We start from the raw sequence: 20,188 nt of genomic DNA, 5'->3' as shown, positions 1-20,188 counted from the left end.
CAGGTGCCCTGCCCTCTTTTAAATCTGGTCACTCTAGTATAATGTAGCTCCTGCAGCTTTAACTGTTGTGATGAAGAGGGAATTTCACCAGGTTATCCATATATACAAATGATACCTGCTGAAATTTCCTTTTCAATACAACTGTTAAAGATACAGGAGCCCTGACCTCCTTTTCATATGGCCAGCCCATTTAAGGTGGATTTGTGCATTGGGCAGGAGTTTGGACTTGATGGCCTTATAGGCTCCTTCCAACTCTACTATTCTAAGATTCTATGATATAAATGTAATAGTATTCACACACACACACACACACACACACACACACACACACATAATTTTATATATTTCTGAATTTTAGTCTCCATTACTGTACATTGCATTATCTTAGTTTTTATTGTACTTAATTGTATTTCGTAGATTTCATTGTGTTTTATTTTGTCTTTATGTACATTGCCCTGAGAGCTTCAGCTATAGGCCAACTCACAAGTTGAATGTATAAACAAACAAGGCACACCACCCACTGAAGCACTTACATCATGCAACCTCTGTTCACTTCAGTGGGACATGCATGGAAATTAATAGAGGGCAAGTGGTAGCATTCTGTAAAGAATGCTTATTCCTGAACATCCAAAGCAAGATGATTAAAAGCCTTGTATTTTACAAATGAGAGGTCATAGAGAAACAGCATAAAGACCATGACTAGATAACAAGATAGCTTGCACAATACAGAAACAGCATAAAGCTGACTTACTTGGGCAATCCCTGCGATAAAAGCATTAAAACATGTTGAAATGCGCATTTTTTGAGGTGCAATCATGAAGCATCCTTCCTGTTGATCGTAACCCAGCAAGACGTACAGGTGGCGCTTGACGGTATTGAAGGCTTTAGCACTGCTGATGTCTGACTCTGCGCTACTCTCATCCTTTGCCATAAACTTCATTAGCACAGTAATGAGCTGGTGGACAGTCTGATGGTCAATACCAGCATCTTCTGGAAGAAGGTCCTTTATGGTGTTATCATTCTCCGGAGAAGGTTGCCCTGTGAGCACAGAAAAGAACAGGTTATAGCCCATAGATGAACAATGTGACAATGGAAAGGTCATAAGAATGTAAGAACAGCCCTGCCGGATCAGTCCAATGGCCCATCTAGTCCAGCACCCTGTTCACACAGTGGCCAACCAGCTGTTGGCCAGGGACCGACAAGCAGAACACGGTGTAATAGCATCCTCCCACCCATGTTCCCCAGCAACTGGTGCATATAGGCTTACTGCCTCTGGTACTGGAGGTTGCACTTAGCCATCAGAACTAGTAGCCATTGGTAGCCTTCTCATCCAGGATGAGATACTGGATTTGATGGGATCCCCTTCCAAGATCCATTTAAGATTGGGCCCAGAGCACATCCATATCTAGAATAACCCAAACTGCAACAAATTTTCAGAGGCTGCCAGAGCTCTTCCTGCCCTTTTCAAAACCTAGCTAGATGCACTGGCAGCTGCTGGGGGAGCTAGCCATGGTAGGGCCTCTGTTAGGTCCTAGGACTTCTGTGAACTATGGGAAATATAGTTCCCATGATTCCCAATATCCAAGAACCATAGGAACTTTTCACCCTGGTTGCCATTGTGCCTGCTCACAGCAGTGTCTATGACTTAATGGAGGTCCTACCACAGCACCTACCATTAGCCAGGGGTGCCCCATCCAGATAAATCTGGGATATAGAAGCAGGTGGCAGCGGGGGGGGACGTTGAGGGCTCTGGGAAGGGACTGACTTGCAATTTGGGGGTCAAATTATGTTGGCAAATGTCTGAAGGAATTTCAGCAACACAAGCTTGTCTCTTTGAATTATTTCTGGTATGCACTGCGTGGGAAAAGTCTACCAATAGCTAATGAGAAGTGCCACTGAAAGAATTGCTCCCTAAATCACTGTCTAGATACTACATATTATTGTTGGAACAACCAAACTGAACCTTTCTTCTCACACTGGAATATCTGAATGTTTGCAGAATCATTCCTCCTTGTCCTGCAACCAGTTATGAACCTGTATACAAATGTAGTATTTACCTTGCGTTTGTTCTGGTGTCCCACCAAGCGCTGGAGCAGACTGTTCATGTCTGATCAGCCTTGCAGCTAAAAAAGAAAAAGGAAGAGTCCTGTGAATATTACACTAAAAACAGCCTCTGTGTATGTGCAGCACTCTGAATTCCTGTAGCTCAGTGATAGAGCACATGCTTTGCATGGAGAAGGTCCCCGGCTCAAACTCGGACCTCTACAGGCAGGATTAGAAAACACTTCTTTCTGAAAACCTGGAGAATTGCTCCCCGTCAGCATAGATGAGTTCCCCATTTGGCCGCCAGCTTTTTCCCCAGGCAGGGAAACGCTCTTATCTCCAATCAGCAGCTGAATGGAGATAAGAGCTTTTCCCATTGTGGTCAGAGAGGTTTAAACCTCCTCACCTTCCTCCTCAGGACAGATAAAAGTACTCCTTTTTATCTGGCTTGAATCTCCCATCGATCTGCTCCAGTATTCTGTTTCCAGCCATGGCTAGCAAAATGCCTCTAGGAAGTTTACAAGCAGGATGTGAAAATGACAACATTTCCCCATTTTTTGTACCCAGCATCTGGTGCCTCTGAACATGGAGGTTCCATTTAGCAATAACAGACAAGAAAAGGAGATTGCCTGGGCAGACCTCGGTAGAGTGGTCAAGAGGAGGTTTGGGTGGATGGAGCTGAGGGAAAGGTGTGATTTATTTAGTTTATTTATTTATTATTTCATTTATATCCCGCTTTTTTTCCTCCAAGGAATCCAAGGCAGCATACATAATCCTCCTCCTCTCCATGTTATCCTCACAACAGCAACCCTGTGAGGTGGGTTGGGCTGAGAGTCTGTGATTGGCCCAAAGTCACCCACTGGGTTTCCATGGCTGAGTGGAGACTAAAACCTAGATCTCCCGACTCGCAGTCCAACACCTTAGCCACTACACCACACTGAATGACTTAGCAGGGGAAGGGACTTGGAGCAGCTCTGCTTGTGGAGGCATCTACAACTAGTGGACATAATGTGGTTTTGCCGGTTATTAACTTCTTTTTGTTGTTGTTGCAAGGAAACCCTGAGCAGTTCAATATGACTTCCATGGTTTAACCAAATCAAATATTTTCCAAGCAGGGAATAATATATAATAATATATATAAAGCACATCTCAGTTCTCTGGGTTCTCCTTGTGCTACCAAAGAGCACCATCTGCACACAAGGCAGAGACATCAGCAGGTTTAGGAGAACCCAAGGTTTGCAGACATACAACAAAAACCTTTAGGAAAAGCTATTGTGGGGGGCCGATCCATCCATCCACAGCAGCACTCCACCCAACTACACATTGTGGCAGGTCTCACTTGTAAAACAGTAATCGTAAACGTAAGCCTGTGGTACATTATACTTAGCACACAATCCCGGAAGTTGCTACAAATCTTTTATGAAAATGCTCCAGAGTGCTGATTTGCAAATAAGACAAGCATTTCATAGAATTAGTTCATCAGTGGTTGGTTTGGTTGGTCAAATTCACTGTCCTAAATCTAATATCCACCTAGAAGCAATTTTGCAACAGAGTTAAAATGAAGGAATATGGGAAGGAGAGGTGGAAGATACTCAACGGATTTTGGACGTCAAGGTTTCTGGAAGAGAAAGTGCCCTCTTGGACTCCACCGGACCCTTCACACTGTCCCTCAAAGAACGCACACTCTTCTGTCGATTCCGGGCAAACCGGGCCCTCTTGATCTTCCACATTGCCGTATCGCTTAAGTTAGCAACATTCGTCCGCACAGCTGTGATTGCTTTGCAAACAGGATTTAAACAAGTCAGGTGTCATTTTGTAGCATGCTTCAGACCAAATCATACTAAGTGTGCCATGCGCAAGGGAACTCCACAGCACACGGTGCTAATTTCATGCTCGGATCCTCCCATGTGAGGGATTTCAAGTTGCCAGCCCCATGCCTTCACTAGGTAAGGATAGATGGATATTATATGTGGAGCTCAAAGTGTGCTTTGTCCAACATCAGCACAAATAACATAAACTGATAAGAACTGCCTGGTTCAAACACAGCAATCACATTTTGATAAATATTGATCCAAGAATTATTCACACGCCCATGTGTTGCCTCCATGCTCCTTCATGTCCCTCCCCTTTTGCCCCAGCAAAGGTATCCTGGTTTCTTAAACCACAGTTTCCCATGAGATCCCGGTTTGCAGGGAGTTCTTAAACCACATTTTCCCAGTTTGGACGTCATGGGCAACTGTAGTTTAAGAAACTAAGATAGTTTCACTGAAACTGAGCACAAGAGGGAAAGAAGGAAGAGGATGGGCCAGGAAGGATCATGTGAGCACATGGCTTGTTCCAAGGTGAATAAATCATGGTTTATCAGCCAGCATCGTTACATCTGAACTAGGTGAGTCCCTCCATTAACCTGATTGAGGTGTTAATTTTTTTAAGAGTGTAAGTTCTTTGGGGCAGTAAATATATTTTCAATTGTGTAGCATCCCATTGGGAATCAAGGTTCTGATAACCCCTCCTCAGGGGAAGAGACTTCCTACATAGATAATCTCTCAGACCAGGAAGAGGAGTGGACTGTGGAAACACATCTCAAAGTTCCTACTTCCTCAGACCCCCATTCCCCAGAAATGCCCATAGGGAAAGCTCGCCTGCATCCAGAGGAGGTTGCATTACCATCCTCAGACTCGAACTGTAAAGCTACCACCACTGCAGTCGCCTCCATGTCATTTCAGTCAAAGGTTTCTAAAACAAACAAAGACCCTTTAAGGGAGAAGGCCGCATTTCAGTGTGGAGGTGGAGCTAACAAGCTAAGGAAGCCAAAAACCTACTTAAGGCTCATTCAGGGTCTGCTAGTTGTTGGAGCAACATTTATTTATTTATTGCATTTCTATACCACCCAATAGCCAGAGCTCTCTGGGCGGTTTACAAAAAATGATGACGTTTGTCTGTTTTCCAGCCCCACCTGAAGCTCCCCGTTTCTTCATTCTGTCTGTCCTAGACTTGACCTTGGACCTTTTTGATGACACCTCTGGAACTTCCCCTAGCTCCCTATAGTGCTACTTGCTTCTTATTCTGCCTATCCAAGACCTGACCTCAGAGTTGCTTGACCGCATTTCTGGAACTTCTACTCTGCCAGTGCCCTAGAGGGGCTCCAACTGGGCTAGAACTCAGCTGCCTGAAACAGAACATTCTCACAAGGTTGGAGCTGTGATACTGGCATCTCTTTTAGTACCTGAACAGGTGCTGCTGGAGTTACTCCCCACCAATGAAGTATAGGATTTAGTTAGCCTTCTCACTGCAAATATGGGGGATTTTTTCTCTCCCACAAAGACAAGAACATCTTGGTTCAGAACACTTAAATGTACCAATACTCTTTTCCCCCACCACCAAAAAAAACGTTGTGCCACCAAATGATGCTTACTCGTTGGGAAGGGGAATTCCTTGTTGCAATCCAGATGAAGCTGTGCCTCAAGAGAGAGAGTCTCAAACCGATTCACAAAGAATTCCCAGCTCAGAGCCGGAATATCTTGCTTGAGAAAATGAAGCAACAGAAGCTTGCTAAGAATTGTGGGCCTGTCCTTGACAACTGTGTCAAACTGGAAATCAAGGCAAAGGCACAGACCCTGGGAAGGAAGAATAAAACATAGATGTGAAGCATAAGACAATTATTCCTGGTTATAAAAAAGGACTACGTCTACCAATTTCACCAATATTTTTGAGGGACTTAGTAAATGGTTTGAGCCATTCCTCTGACATGTCCAAATTGACAAAGGAAAAGAATTGCATGAATTCACCACTGGGCCCATAACTATGTTCACCATCCACGTACCTGCAAAGCTGGCCTTTTTATGGTATCTAGTAGAAGCCCTGCTCTGGTGGCCACAGCGGGGTTGACATCCTCCACAGCAGTCAGAAAACAGCAAAAGGCATGTGCCAAGGAATATTTCAGCAAGTGGTTCTTGGTCACTGAGTGAATATCCAGAAACCGGCACAACACCGCTACTTTTTCCACTGTGGAAAGCGAGAAAGTCCCAAAATAAAGAAAAGAAGCAAATTAATTCAGATATTTGACACTATCAACCTCTGTGAGAGAACAGATATGAAAGAACATCTAAATTTTCAATTCATTTCAATTTTTGTTTTTGGCTTTGGATGAACGATACAATGAGCTACATTGAATGGAACACGAGTGGACATTCCACTCATGCCATGGGAGTTCACTTTGCTCTCCTCATCCTTCATCCCCTTCCATAGTATCCCCCAAATCTGCTCTGGAGCAAAATCTTGAGGGTTCATGGGAGGGGTGGAGGGGGAACCCATTCTGTCAGCAGTATCCATTCTCCTGGCACCTAAGGGCAACATTCTTGGTGTTATAACTAGCTTATATTCTTTGTGCTAGCCAATTTCAATTCAAAGCTGGTGTAAGGCCAGTTAAAATATTCACATTTATCATAGCAGTAAGTGTAAGAGACACAGATAAAATAATCAAAGGGCTGGAGCAACTTCCCTATGAGAAAAGGTGACAACATCTGGGATAGTTTAGCGTGGAAAAAAGGCCAGTGAGGGGAGAAATGATAGAGGTGTACAGAATAATGCATGGTGTGGAGAAAGTGGATAGGGAAACATTTTTCTCCCTCTCTCATAACACTAGATCCTGATGGGATCATCTCATGAAGCTGATGGGTGGGAAATTTGAGACATATAAAAGGAAAGTTGCTGGGGAACATGGGCAGGAGGGTGCTGTTGCACCATGTGTTTCTTGTTCATCCCTGGCCGATGGCTGGTTGGCCACTGTGTGAACAGAGTGCTGGACTAGATGGACCCTTGGTCTGACCCAGCGTAGCACTTCTTATGTTCTTATGTTCTAAAGACTTCTTCACACAGCACATAAATTATGGAATTCTCTACCACAAGTGATAGCGATGGCTGCCAATTTGGATGGCTTTAAAAGGGGATGGGACAAATGCATGGAGGAGAAGGCTATCAAAGGCTACTAGTCCTGATGGCTTTATGCTACCTCCAGTAGCAGTATGCATGTGGACACCCATTGCTGGAATCCATGACAGGGAGGATGCTGTTGTGCTCATGTCCTGCTTGTGGGTTCCTGGTCAACAGCTGGCTGGCCACTGTGCAAACAGAATCCTGCACTAAATGAAACTTGGTCCAATCCAGTACAGCTCTACTTGTGTTCTTATGAACTTCAGGGGTTTCTGGAAGAATTTACAACTAGAAAAGTAGAAGGGCTTTATAGATAAGAGAGACACAATTGCCAGCTACCATTTAATATTTTCTAATCTTACGCTAATCTAAAAATATGTGGACTTTATTTCATATTCTTTGTTCATCTTTGGCAGAAAGGACATTATTTCCAGATGCTTTTTAGTACCATCTCTTCAATTCATTAGCACCTGATTTGAAATATTAGAGAAGAACGGATCCCTTGCTCTCCTGCACCTCTTTGGAGCAGATGGGAACCAATGACATGATCAGCAAACTAACCATATACATATACTTACTATTTTAAACATAGATTTTATGTCTCTCAATTTTACTGTATTGATTACTTTTATGCTGTTTTATTGTATTGATTTCTGTTTACCATCCTGAAATCCTCTTTAAGACAAAGGTGCAATCTATGCATTTTTAAAATAAATAACTACACGTATACCTGTCCTCCATCCATAAGCAGGATTAGACATGAGCTGATCCCCTAAAAGAGACCCTCAAAGACGTGTGTGTATCTTATTAGAGTTAACGTGCTACAGGTTAAAAGACATACCTGCTTCAAACCTAATCTTCCAGTCTTTGCTGTTGAAGTTGCCATTGATGATTGTCCAGAAAATATCAGCTCCATGTGGAAGCGACAGAGCATGGAGAAGGAGAGGCACCGCCAGTGAAGAAAGCTGGGAAAACTCTGATTTTACAACTCTCCATAAGCTACGGGGTAGGGTGGACGGGTGCAGGAAAAGGAGGGAAAGAGAAGCAAATCTGCTTACAACATCTCTTTCCAACTTCACAAGTGGCTTACCAAATGGATACATAATTTTGTGAGCAGTATAATGGAATCCGCCACTCCAAAAAGTTCTTAGTCCTCCCTGGAGGGCAAGAGGCCCTCGTTGCAGGACCCTGCATAGAGATGTAAAGCTCCATCACACCGGGGGTTAACACGCTCCCTACCTTCGCTTCTCCGCCCGTGTTTTCCTTCCTCAGTTACTTCCTCTTTTCAAAAGAGGAAGTACCCAATGAGCAAGAAGCCCATTGAGTCTGCTGTTCTAATGGCGCTGCTTCTCCTGCACACAGCAGGAGAGAGCAGCAATTCCGAGTTTAAAAAAGCATCGGACTTAATGAGTTTGTTGTTGTTGTTGCGCGACGAAGGCCAGAAGGGGTGGAAGGTGCGCGGGAGGCAGACAACATCATGTGAGGGACCTGAGCAAACTCTGTGAGGGCCCAGTAATGAGCATGCAATAAAACACTCACTGGATGGAGCTCGTAGAGGTAGAAAATCTTCCCTTAGTTGCATCCCTGTCCTACCACCTAAAGGGCAGCTTTTAAAATGGGAACAAGAAGGCAGCTTGGCTGCCTTGTCAAAGCAACTGCAAGGCCTGACACCTTCGCCAATGCCTGTCTCTAGGTCACAGATAGTGGCTCTGAGGATGAAAACCACATGGATTTCCCTGAGCTGTCCCAGCCTCCATGCATCAGAATTAACTCCAATACCCTCAGATCAAGGTTTGTGGCCCTAGATAAATCTGCCTTGGCTCACCCTGACAAGCGTAGGTAGCGGCGTCAGCAACAGTACTTTGATCAGTGCCAGGCAGTTTCCAGTGCCATTTTGATTTCCAAAATGCTCCTGACATAGAATTGCTCAGGGCACTGTGGGAAATTTAAATGGTTGCTCCAACTGCCCAGTGCAACTGGCCTAGGGCAGGTATCAATACAACAGGGTGCCAGATTTGTCTACAGGCTGTAACTTCTGACTTTCAGCACCTGCATATTAATTGAATGCATTCTGGGGCTTCAGTCCACTAACCATTGTATTTCGAATGCAACCATTGACTTAAACACAACTTTGGTGGTTTGTTAGTTATCATCAATAACTGTTTGGCTGTAGCCTATAAGCTTGCACTAGATTTATGAAGGTACTACAGTCTACTTGGCAATCAGGTTAAGTACAACAGTATACCTGGCAATCAGCATATTATCCTGAACGTAGGCTAAGAACTGTGGATGGTCCTTCTTTGCAATGTATAAACACTCCCCATGAAGGCAGAGGATCTTCAAGCAGTTCAGCATGTTAAAAAGAATGTCTGGCTCTTCAAACCGTGCCATCTCCTGTGCCAAATTTAGAAACAAACAAACAAAATACCATGCAATTATTCTTGTATTCTAAGCAGAAGTAATAAGCCAAGAACACTTTGTCCTCTAATTCTGAGCAAAAGCAAAACTGCATCTATTGAAAACTGAACTGACATTATCATAAATAGCAAGGGAGACTCAAGGTGGGTCTGGCACATGCTGGTGTTTAGTAAGAAAGAAGACCTAGGAAATATGGTTCAATTTCCTATATTGACATTAACGAGGAGTACCCAAACACTGTTGTTCAATATTGTGTATTTACACATTCATCAGTGAATGTAATAACTCTCAACCATAGTCCAATTTACAGACAACAGTAAACGGTCAAGATTACAGATATGAGTATACAATCAAAATCTCAATAGTGATAACAAATAAATGATAATGCGGGCCAAATATACATAGTAGTGACACAACATCAATCAAATCAAAACGGACATTCCGGATTGTGTATTCCATTTCAATGCCAGTCTTCTCCAGTTGTAAATCACTGTTTGTCACTTCAAACAGTCCCTGGGGGACGCGGCACTTATCACAACTAAGTGGAGAACCTAATCATTTGAAATTGCCTAATCACCGTGCTATCTTCTTTGCACTTTTATTTGGGCTGAGTTTCGAAAATGTGTACCAAAAGTCCTTCCCCTGATTACATAATAATCAGTTATTACATTCATTGATTACTGTGTAAACATACAATATTGAACCACAATTTTTGGGTACTCCTTGTTAATGTCAATATACGATATTGAACCATATTTCTTAGGTCCTCTTTCTTACCTTCTCTATGTGAGGGCGACTCCCTTTTCTTTTTGGTACATGCTGGTGTTTGCCAGATATTTTGGATTTCAACCCTTATCTGCCCTAGCCAGCATATGGCCAATGATCAGAAATGCTGGGAGTTGTGGCCCAAAATATCTGGATGGCACCAGGGCCCTTTCTACACATAAGGATTATCCCAGGCAAATGGAGGGATAATCCCTGCCTGCTCCTGGGATCCCCTGTGTGTCACAGGGATGATCCCGGGACGATCCCAAGAATAAAGGCAGGTGTAGAAATGGCCCAGGTTGGAGACAGCTGCTAAAGGTGATTTAAGTTTCATGGATGCTATCACTTTTTATCTTATGTATTTTCTTTCACTGAAGGAGCTTATCAAGATGAACACAAAAAAATCTGTCCCAAACTTGATCAGTCCCCAAACTCGCAATTCAAAGGCCATGCCTTATCAAGGGTCCATTCTACTACATAATCAAATCCATAAACATTGTTTTTCTTTTTCATAAATATATAAAAAGGTAAACTTTACCTGCAATATTGTATATATGAGTTTCAGGGTCACTGGTAGCTGCTGGTAGCAGAATTTCCTCTCAGTGTCATTTTTGATGGCTGCTAAACAAACAAAAATAATAGGCACAAAGGATCACAAACATTTTTGTGAAATGGATTGAAACTACAAACCCATGGTTTGATTTGGGGGTTTAAAAAAAAACAAAAAAACATTCTGGGCCAATTCAGACAACCATGTCACATTGTCACACTCATGTTTACTAAAGTTATCTAGTTAAAACCTAGTCACTTGAAGTTTTCCATAGAAGAACAAAAACAACTAGGGGTTGTTTAATCCACGAACAACACCAAGTGCTGCTGTACAGATGTCATGAAATGTCGCATTCATAGGTTATTCCAGGAAACCAGAAGTGTCTCAAGTGCATCCCCACATTTGTGGGTTAATTGCCACTAGATGCTGCCGTTATGTGTGAACAGGGTCATAGTTTTCTTGAGTTCTTGACCTTTTAATTTTTGTAAGAAGTAGTGTTAATTTTAAAAGGTGAAAAAAGACCCGCTAGTGATACATTTTAATTGGTTTAAATGTTTGTAATCTAATCAATTAATCAACTACATTTTACAACATTTTCCAAGGTTTTTTTACCTCGTAATTTGCAACAGGAATGTACGACACACACATACCCCAGAGAAATGTTGCTAGTGCCCCCACATCTTTGGCTTTCCTTGAAATTTCTCAGAATTTTCACCTGAGTAAAGTTCTCTATATTTGCTTCTAATCTGGAGTCAAATTTGGGATGCACTGAACGGAGCCTCAGAATTTCACTATTCTTTACGAAAACTCTTTCACCATTCATCAACATTCCTCAGACGCTTCTCTCAAGAAGGAAACCCCCTCCCCTCCTCCGAAAGCTCTTTGAATCTCCCTTTAAGCAAAATTCCAGAGATAACTCTAATTTGAAGGCTATGTCATGCCACCGATAAATGGTGGCTCATGTTTTGAAAACGTTTCATAAGGTTGGCTCATAACCACATAAAATGGCTGCTCTTTTTCAAGCTGCCATTATTATGGACTAGGATGTGAATTATGCTTCTAGAGGCCAAATACACCAGTTTTAAAATTTCTTCACTGGCTGCCAATTAGTTTCCGGGTGAAGTATAAAGTGTTGGTTATCACCTTTAAAGCCCTACATGGTTTGGGTCCAGGCTACCTGCAGGATCGCCTTCTAGTTCGGAAACTTCAATTATTTCAAAATATGGCAGCCAGGTTGGTTACTGGTACATCTAGGATTGACCATATTACGCCAACATTAAAATCACTCCACTGGCTTCCAATTAGTTTCCGGGAGAAGTGTTTGTCATTACCTTTAAAGCCCTACATGGTTTGGGTCTAGGTTACCTGTGGGCTCACCTTCTCCCATGCAATCCACCCCACACACTCAGGTCTTCTGGGAAGAATTTACTTCAGTCAGCGAAAACTAGGCTGAGAACCATTACCCAGAGGATCTTTTCTTCTGCCACTCCCAGACTGTGGAATGGCCTGCAGGAGAGATTCGTCAACTTAACAGTCTTCCAGAATTTAAGAAAACCATAAAGACTGATCTCTTCCGGTAGGCCTACCCAGTTGAATTTTAAGATGCCTTTTAATAATGTGCTGCTTTTAATAATGTATTAGTTTTAAATGATTAAATTAATTATATGTATTTTATGGCGTCTGCGTTTGTGTTGTACCCCACCTCGATCCAGAGGGAGAGGCAGGTAACAAATAAATGAATTTTATTATTATTATTATTATTATTATTATTATTATTATTATTATTATTATTATTATTATATATCTTTTCTTGCCACAGTAGTGCGAGAAGCAACTATGCTGACAAGTGAGAACTGTCCCCAAAGATGCTAAACCAGCACTAGCATTAGTGAACATCATAATCCTCATTATGTTTTTAAACTTTGTATATTTGTTTTTAACTTTTGTAAACTGCCCAGAGAGCTTTGGCTATGGGGCGGTATAGAAATGCAATAAATAAATAAATAAAAATAATAACTAGGTCAGACTTCCCTAACCTGATCCCCTCCAGATGTATTAAACTGCAACTCCCATCATGCCCAGTCAACAATGACCATGCTGGCTGGGGTGATGGGAGTTGTAGTCCAAAACATCTGAAGGGACCAGATTGGGGAAGGCTGATCCAGGTGGTTGTAAACACAACACTGTTTGGGAACACACACTCACCCACACCCAATTTACCTGTATTTTCTGTAGTCTCTGTGTGATTTCCTGGGTTCTCTCCATGCTTTGGTGCTGATTTGTTCTCCATTTCCACTTCCGTTCCTACAAGGAACTCAGGTCTGGAATACAGAAGACTGTCCTCCAGGTTGTCTGTAGGTTCCTTGAGAACATGATAAGGAATGAGATTGATTTCTTGATGTTCACATTTACATGTTCTTACATACCTTATGAGGAGATCTAAGATTGATTAACAGATAGGAGACTTTTGCAAAGGGGCTGTTAATTTTACATTTATATTTCACTTAATAATTTCAGGTAGAAGTGGTTTGAAATAAGGAATCAGACAAGCAAGCCCTAGTAGCAGGGCTATGCCATGTCCATATACATGCTCCAGCCTCTTAATAATTTTAGTTGCCCTTTTCTGCACTTTTTCCAACTCTATAATATCCTTTTTTAGGTGTGGTGACCAGAACTGTACAGAGTATTCTAAGTATGGTCGCACCATAGATTTGTATAAGGGCAGTAGGAGACTAGCAGTTTTATTCTCAATTCCTTTTCTTATAATGCCTAACATGGAGTTTGCCTTCTTTACAGCGGCCGCACACTGGTTGACATTTTCATTGAGCTGTCCACCACAACCCCAAGATCTCTTTCTTGTTCAGTCATCACCAGCTCAGATCCCATCAGGTTATACGTGAAGCTGGGGAGGAGGTTGCCGCAATGTGCATCACCTTACACTTGCTTACATTGAATGGCTTGGAGAGATCCCTTTGGAGTTCCTCAGAATCCCTTTTTGTTTTAACTATCTTAAATAATCTGGTGTCATCGGCATATTTGGGCACTTCACTGCTCACTCCGAATTCAAATGATCTGTTACTGATGTTTGCACCAAGATGAAAACCATATTTCTTGATTGCTACCCGCCACTTCTGCCATTTTCTATCATCGGTGTTTTTGTTTTTGCATCAACGCTTGCACCCAGTAAAAGGGGTCCCAAACCTACCATTATTGTTCTAGGCCAGCAGCGCAAAAAGTGCCATTCCCCAAGCTATTCTGGTGCCCTGCCAGACCCTTCTGCATTCCCACAGGACTTGCACTGACACTGCCCAGCTAGTCAGACATCCGCTCAGAGGGCCTTGAATATTGGGCAGTATAGAAATGTAATAAATAAACAGAATTCCATTCTGTCCTTCTTTCCAGTGATTGCTGAATGAGGCCTACTGCAAACTCAATTCTGCTGATCTTGAACACCAGTAAGCCTGCCCATGCACCAGTGGGTTTCTGAAGTCTACATCACAAATTAAATAATAATACATTTATTTCTTACCCGCCTCTCCATTTTGGTCAAGGCGGGGAACAACAGTAAATATAAAATACATAAAACTGAATTATGGCATTCACCATGGGATACACATATGGCACGGTGCCACAGTAAATCCTATTTTTCTGATTCACGCTCCTGTATAACACATGAGTTCTGCAAACATGCATTTTTTAACGTGCCTACTTTACATTATTTTCAAGTATGTACAAAAAAACCAAACGAACAGACAAGCAAGCAAACAAAAACCAGAATACTTAAAGCATCTTCCATTTCTTTACTTGCTTACCACTAGTCTGATTTCTTCTTTTGGGGCTAGTCTCTCCAATAACTCGCAAGCCAACTGATAGCACAAGATACTAGACTGACACAGGTTACATTCCATGACCTTCTCGTCTTTTTGACAGGTATGAGAGCCACCCCAGGGGGCCTGGAACACGTTGTTGATGATAGAAATTATGTCTTTGGAGATGCTGTTTTCTAAGCCCAAGGTAATGCCATCATCTTGTAGTTCCATCTGAAAAACCAGTTTTTAAGAAGGCTAATCAATGAAGGAATGGATACAGAAACTATTGACACAGGTTAAAATTGACAGGAGAGCACTTTCTAAGGTTGCCAGTTTTCTTTACTGGACAGAAGCTCTATGCATTTAAACAGCTGCATAGCAGATAAAAACGCAACAAGTGAAACATCACAGCTCCTCACTGCCTCGAAAAATTATACCAGTTGAATTTCTTCTTGCCAAGCATCTATCGAAGGTACATAATCTCTTTCAGGCAAATAATCTGAGACCCTAGATCAGCCTTCCGCAAGCTGGTGCCCTCCAGATCTTTTGGACTTTTGCAGAAGGATGCCCTAGGAGGAGGTTGCAAAAATAGTGGCAAATATGGAAAGGGGAAAAGCTCAGATCCTGCCTGACCCTGAAAACCTGATGTTAGCAGCAACTACACTGATTTGCTTTGTCACAAAGCTAACCCCAAATGAGGGCAGGAGAGGCCACATTCAGAGCCAGGGGATGCAAATTTCACCTGGCTCCTTCTTTCTTTCTTTCTTTCTTTCTTTCTTATTTATTTACATTTTTATACTGCTGTCATAGAGCTAAACTGGTTACTATTTTCCTACATCCTATAGGTAGAATGTAGGATTTATTTATTTATTTATTTGGTATATAACATAGGATCATTAGGGTGAAATCCTATGCCTGTTTAGGACTGCCCAGGAGTGAACCCTTATTTATTTAGGATATTTAGCAAATAGTATCAAGGTAATGAACAATATAACCAAAAAAAAAATGGTCACAATCCCCTGACGCACATCCCCTGATCCCTCCCTTGCCCCAGGATATCGCCCTACCCTTTAATCCCAGTTTTTCCCGCGATCCCAGGCTGATCCCGAGACTGCAGGACGTGTGGCCGGGCGTCCCATTTTCGTCCTGGCTCCTTGTGAGTAACCAAGAGAAGCTGGGACCCGAGCACAGGGCATAGAGATCCTCAGGAGCTCTGTGCCCATCGGGGGTGGGGTGGAGGGAGCAGGAGGGTTTTTGAAAAAAAACCTTACATTTTGCAGGAGTGCTCCTGCACTCTTTTCCAATTAATAACAAAAAACGAAATGGAGGGCATGATGTCCGCTTCCTCCCGGGATGTCGCATGCCGCATGTAGACGGGGGGGCGCTCCCATGATTATCATATCGTTAGATCCTTCCCCCTCCCTCCCTTGGTGTAGACAAGCCCAATGAGTAACACACTTCCTTTTCTGTTCTTTTCATCTGGGCTACAGCTGTTCTGGAAGTCTTAGGGGACACCCTAGTCAGGAAGCTAGACAAGGACTTCATTGGCCTCAGCTAGACCTACAGGTCTAGCACGACAAAGGGGTGAGGATCTCGCAATATTTTTATCGCAAGATCTCCCCCTCTGTTTACACGTGACACGCGACGGCCTCGAAGGAACAGGATGTTGCACCCTCCATTTTGTTTGTTTTTATCTTAAAGGAGAAGGGCGTACAAGCGCTCATGTAGAAAAGGTTAGTTTTTTAAAAATTTTGAACAATTTTTCCCGCTCCCTCACCCCACCACCGATGCGCAGTTCTGCAAGGAGCCGGAACAAACCATGACACCCGCCCACACGTTCCGCGACCTTGGGATCAGACCAAGACTGAGGAAAAAGTGGGCTGAAAGGGTAGGGCGATACCCCAGGGAATGGGAGGGATCATTCCTCCCTGCTCCCAAGATGCCCTGTGCAATCATGTGGATGCACAGGGATGATCCCAGGGCGATCCCCAGGATTATCGCCCCATCTAGCTATGGCCCTTGTCTATCTCCAACAAGAACAGAAAAGACACAGGAAATTCCTGTTTCCATCCAGGTACAACTATGTCTGGCACCACCTAGTAACTAAACTATACAATGACACACAACAAACTAGGTGGGGAACTTCAAATGACGGGGCTGGAATGGAGCAGGTTGGTGAAGCCATAGTTGCATTGTCTCTTGCTGCACTGGGAGGTTGAAAGATATATGAATGCATTCCAGGTTATATGCTTTTCTGAACATATAGAGCAGGTTTTAATGACCATAAGAATATAGGAAGAGCCATGCTGGATCAGTCCAAAGGTCCATCTAGTCCAACACTCTGTTCACAGTGGCCAACCAGCTGTCGGCCGGGGACCCACAAGCAGGACACAGTGCAACAGCACCCTCCCACCCATGTTCCCCAGTAACTGGTGTATAGAGAATTACTGCCTCTAATACTGGAGGTAGCACATAACCATCAGGACTAGTGGCCATTCAGAGCCTTCGCCTCCAGGAATTTATCCAACCCCCTTTTAAAGCCATCCAAACTGGTGGCCACCACTACATCTTGTGATAGAAAATTCCATAGTTTAACTGTGTGCTGGGTGAAGAAACCCTTCCTTTTATCTGTCCTAAATCTCCCACCAATCAGCTTCATGGGATGTATTCTCGTATTATGGGCGAGGGAGAGATATGTCTCCTTTTCCACATTCTCCACACCATGCATAATGTTGTACACTTGGTGTTGTACACCTCTATCATGTCTCCCCTTAGCCTCCTTTTTTCCAAGCTAAACAATCCCAGCTGTTGTAACCTACCCTCATAGGAAGGTTACACTGTACTCTTTTCGTCGCCAGCTGAAGACCTTTTTATTCTCTCAGTATTTTAACACTTAATTTTAACTTAAATTTAAATTTTACTGTTCTAACTCTGTATTTTAATCTTATATCAATTTTGCTGCGTGGTTTTATCCTGGTTGTGCTTTTTATACTGTATTTTGTATTTGTGTTTTTAAACCTGTTGGTAGTTTTATTATGGTTTTAATTTTTGTGAACCGCCCAGACAGCTTTGGCTATTGGATGGTATAAAAATGTAGTAAATAAATAAATAAATAAATGCTCCAACCCCTTGATCACTTTTGTTGCCCATTTTCTGACAAAAGTACAGGGATGCTGTGCCATGTCTCAGACTGCCAATGAGAGACTCCTAGTCAGGATTACATACACTCTTTTAAACAAGAAGAAGGAGTTGGTCTCCTGCCATATCAGGTGATTCAAAAGGTATATATGCATGTTCCCCAGCTTGGGTTATTAAGAAAAACTAAGAAATATACAAAGCATAAACAGTGCTTGTTTGGAGCTCTGTTTGTGCCCCAGTTTAAAACACCAGAATTCTTCTTTTGCTTTGTCACCTGCTTCAAGATGAGGTCAAACATCAGGATGAAACAATTCAAATTCATTTCATCATCATCACAGTCAAAGTCAATGTTCCTTCCTCCTCCTCCTCCTCCTCCTCCTCCTCCTCCTCCTCCTCCTCCTCCAGGATGTCCAAAATTCTTGAAAGGGCTACGGAAGGGGCTGCACATGGGACTGCGAAATGGACTCTGAAATGGGCTTGGGAATGGACTCAGTGTATTATGCTGGACTCTACGTCCTGGATCAGAGGCGATGCTCACCTAGAGAAGTATGAACAATTAAACACACACAGAGTTAAGAGTTTACAGGCATACTATAAAATAAACACATTGATTTTGCAACCTAGCCAGTCCACTGAAAGTATGGGTTGTCAACTGACTAAGGGGGGAAATCCTTGGCCCACTCCAGTGCCTATAACAGCAGGGACAGCTTTCAGAGAACTTTTGTTACCTGCTATTGATCAAGAGAACAGATGAGTAAATAAAAAAATGGTTTGGTGATGCTATTTCAAAGACAAGAACCATTTCTACTTGAGGCTTTTATTGCATGCTCATGATTGGTCACTCCTAGAAGTTTGCAGGTCCATTACATGATGTTGTCAACCTCCAGAGCATCTCCTGCACTTTTTCAGCTTTATCTACTTTTAAAAAGATCAGAGCTAAAGCGATAAAGAAGGTTAATGTGAGATATCAGCTGTGTGAAATGACAGCATTGTGGTACAATTCAGCCACTAGGTAATGAAACAGAACAGTGCCGAGAAAGGAAGTTTTCATTTCAATTCAATTCAAATCATGTGTATGCCATGTAAGAGGGCACATAGTAATCCCAGAAAGAAATCGGAGCAGAAAGCCTTAGTATGATGGCAGGATTTCAGACTCATGTGATGAACCTCAAGATCTTGCTTAATTAGACCAACTAAATGGTTTAGAAACTTACAATTCAATCTGATAAAATAGTCAAGAAATGGAATAGTTCATGGATATAATGCAGAGAAATGTAGGTGCAGCTACGTTTCACAGATCGGGATTATAGTGGGTGGCAATGGGTTAATGCCCCCCTATCCCCTTACCAGAGTCCCAGTCCATATTGGGGGCCTGTACCTGCTATTTACTTAAAAAAAAAAAAAAAAAACTATCCATGCAATTGCATGAATGACATCATGTCTAGTTTGTCCCTGATCCTAAGCATATCTACTTACAATTAAGCCTCACTGATTTCGAAAGAGCTTACTTCCAAGTAAGTAGGTTCAGCTTTAAATGCTTAATTGTATATTCAGTCTCACTAATTAGAGTGGAGTTTACTTAAACACCCTTCATTTTCGCTGGATTGCGCCTGTTGACTTTGTGGAGTGACACGAGATGTGTCTCTGGTCATAAGAGCAAATGAAAATGAATTACCCTTCGAGCCGCAAGACTGCCGGTCAGCTCACTGACTCTGGATTTCCTCTGATTTGCCAGCTCTTTCACAGAATTAACCCCATCGGAAAACATACTGATTAGCAACTGAAGAGGAACTACAATGTCTAATTCGGATAACACCTGAAAAAAAAGAGGGAGGGGGGAAGAGGTCACAGATCAGATCAAAAATACGGGGAATGTTAATTAGGGTGACCATATGAAAAGGAGGACAGGGCTCCTGTACTTTTAACAGTTGTATTGAAAAGGGAATTTCAGTCATTTGTATATATGGAGAACCTGGTGAAATTTCCTCTTCATCACACCAGTTAAAGCTGCACGTGCCCTGCCCTCGTTTAAATCTGGTCACTCTAGTATAGCTCCTGCACCTTTAACTGTTGTGATGAAGAGGGAATTTCACCAGGTTCTCCATATATACAAATGACACCTGCTGAAATTCCCTTTTCTATGCAACTGTTAAAGATACAGGAGCCCTGTCCTCCCTTTCATATGGTCGCCCTATGTTAATACATATTTTAGAATCTAGGCCGAAATCTAGATTCTGGATTTCTGAATTTAGGCGTACACTAAACTGCAAGTTGTGACCTGCTGACAGGAGCTGCTAGGGCTTCAACTGGGAACTGCAGAGTTTGTGTACAGATGCCCCAGGTCTTTGGGAAGCGGCCATAGCTTAGTGGTAGAGCAACAGCATCTCCAGGTAGGGCAGGAAAAACACCTGCCTGAAACTCCAAGGAGCCACTGCTGCCAGTCAGTGTTGGCAATACTGGGCTAGATGGACCAATTGTCTGACTCAGTATAAGGCGGCTTCCTACTGTATGTTCCTAAGCTTCTCAATACCAG

At 42.6% G+C, this 20,188-nt stretch overlaps 1 protein-coding gene across 1 annotated transcript in view; it reads right to left on the bottom strand.

The window, feature by feature from the left end:
• UNC79 (unc-79 homolog, NALCN channel complex subunit) overlaps window positions 1–20,188 on the bottom strand; it is a 155,606-nt gene that overhangs the window by 77,373 nt on the left and 58,045 nt on the right. Inside the window, exons 17-28 of the mRNA XM_063118002.1 lie at window positions 19,331–19,471; window positions 17,930–18,193; window positions 14,521–14,748; window positions 12,929–13,070; window positions 10,697–10,779; window positions 9,221–9,369; window positions 7,817–7,974; window positions 5,867–6,048; window positions 5,459–5,660; window positions 3,641–3,820; window positions 2,058–2,123; window positions 752–1,038 (exon numbers count right to left, since the gene is read on the bottom strand). Coding sequence (XP_062974072.1) covers window positions 752–1,038; window positions 2,058–2,123; window positions 3,641–3,820; window positions 5,459–5,660; window positions 5,867–6,048; window positions 7,817–7,974; window positions 9,221–9,369; window positions 10,697–10,779; window positions 12,929–13,070; window positions 14,521–14,748; window positions 17,930–18,193; window positions 19,331–19,471 — 2,082 coding nt within the window. The remainder of the gene's footprint in view (window positions 1–751; window positions 1,039–2,057; window positions 2,124–3,640; window positions 3,821–5,458; window positions 5,661–5,866; window positions 6,049–7,816; window positions 7,975–9,220; window positions 9,370–10,696; window positions 10,780–12,928; window positions 13,071–14,520; window positions 14,749–17,929; window positions 18,194–19,330; window positions 19,472–20,188) is intronic.

Source organism: Elgaria multicarinata, chromosome 2 (genome assembly GCF_023053635.1).
Source record: "Elgaria multicarinata webbii isolate HBS135686 ecotype San Diego chromosome 2, rElgMul1.1.pri, whole genome shotgun sequence".
Taxonomy (NCBI): Eukaryota; Metazoa; Chordata; class Lepidosauria; order Squamata; family Anguidae; genus Elgaria; species Elgaria multicarinata.
Note: the sequence above shows the minus strand (reverse complement) of the source record. Positions and strands in the feature narration are given on the sequence as shown.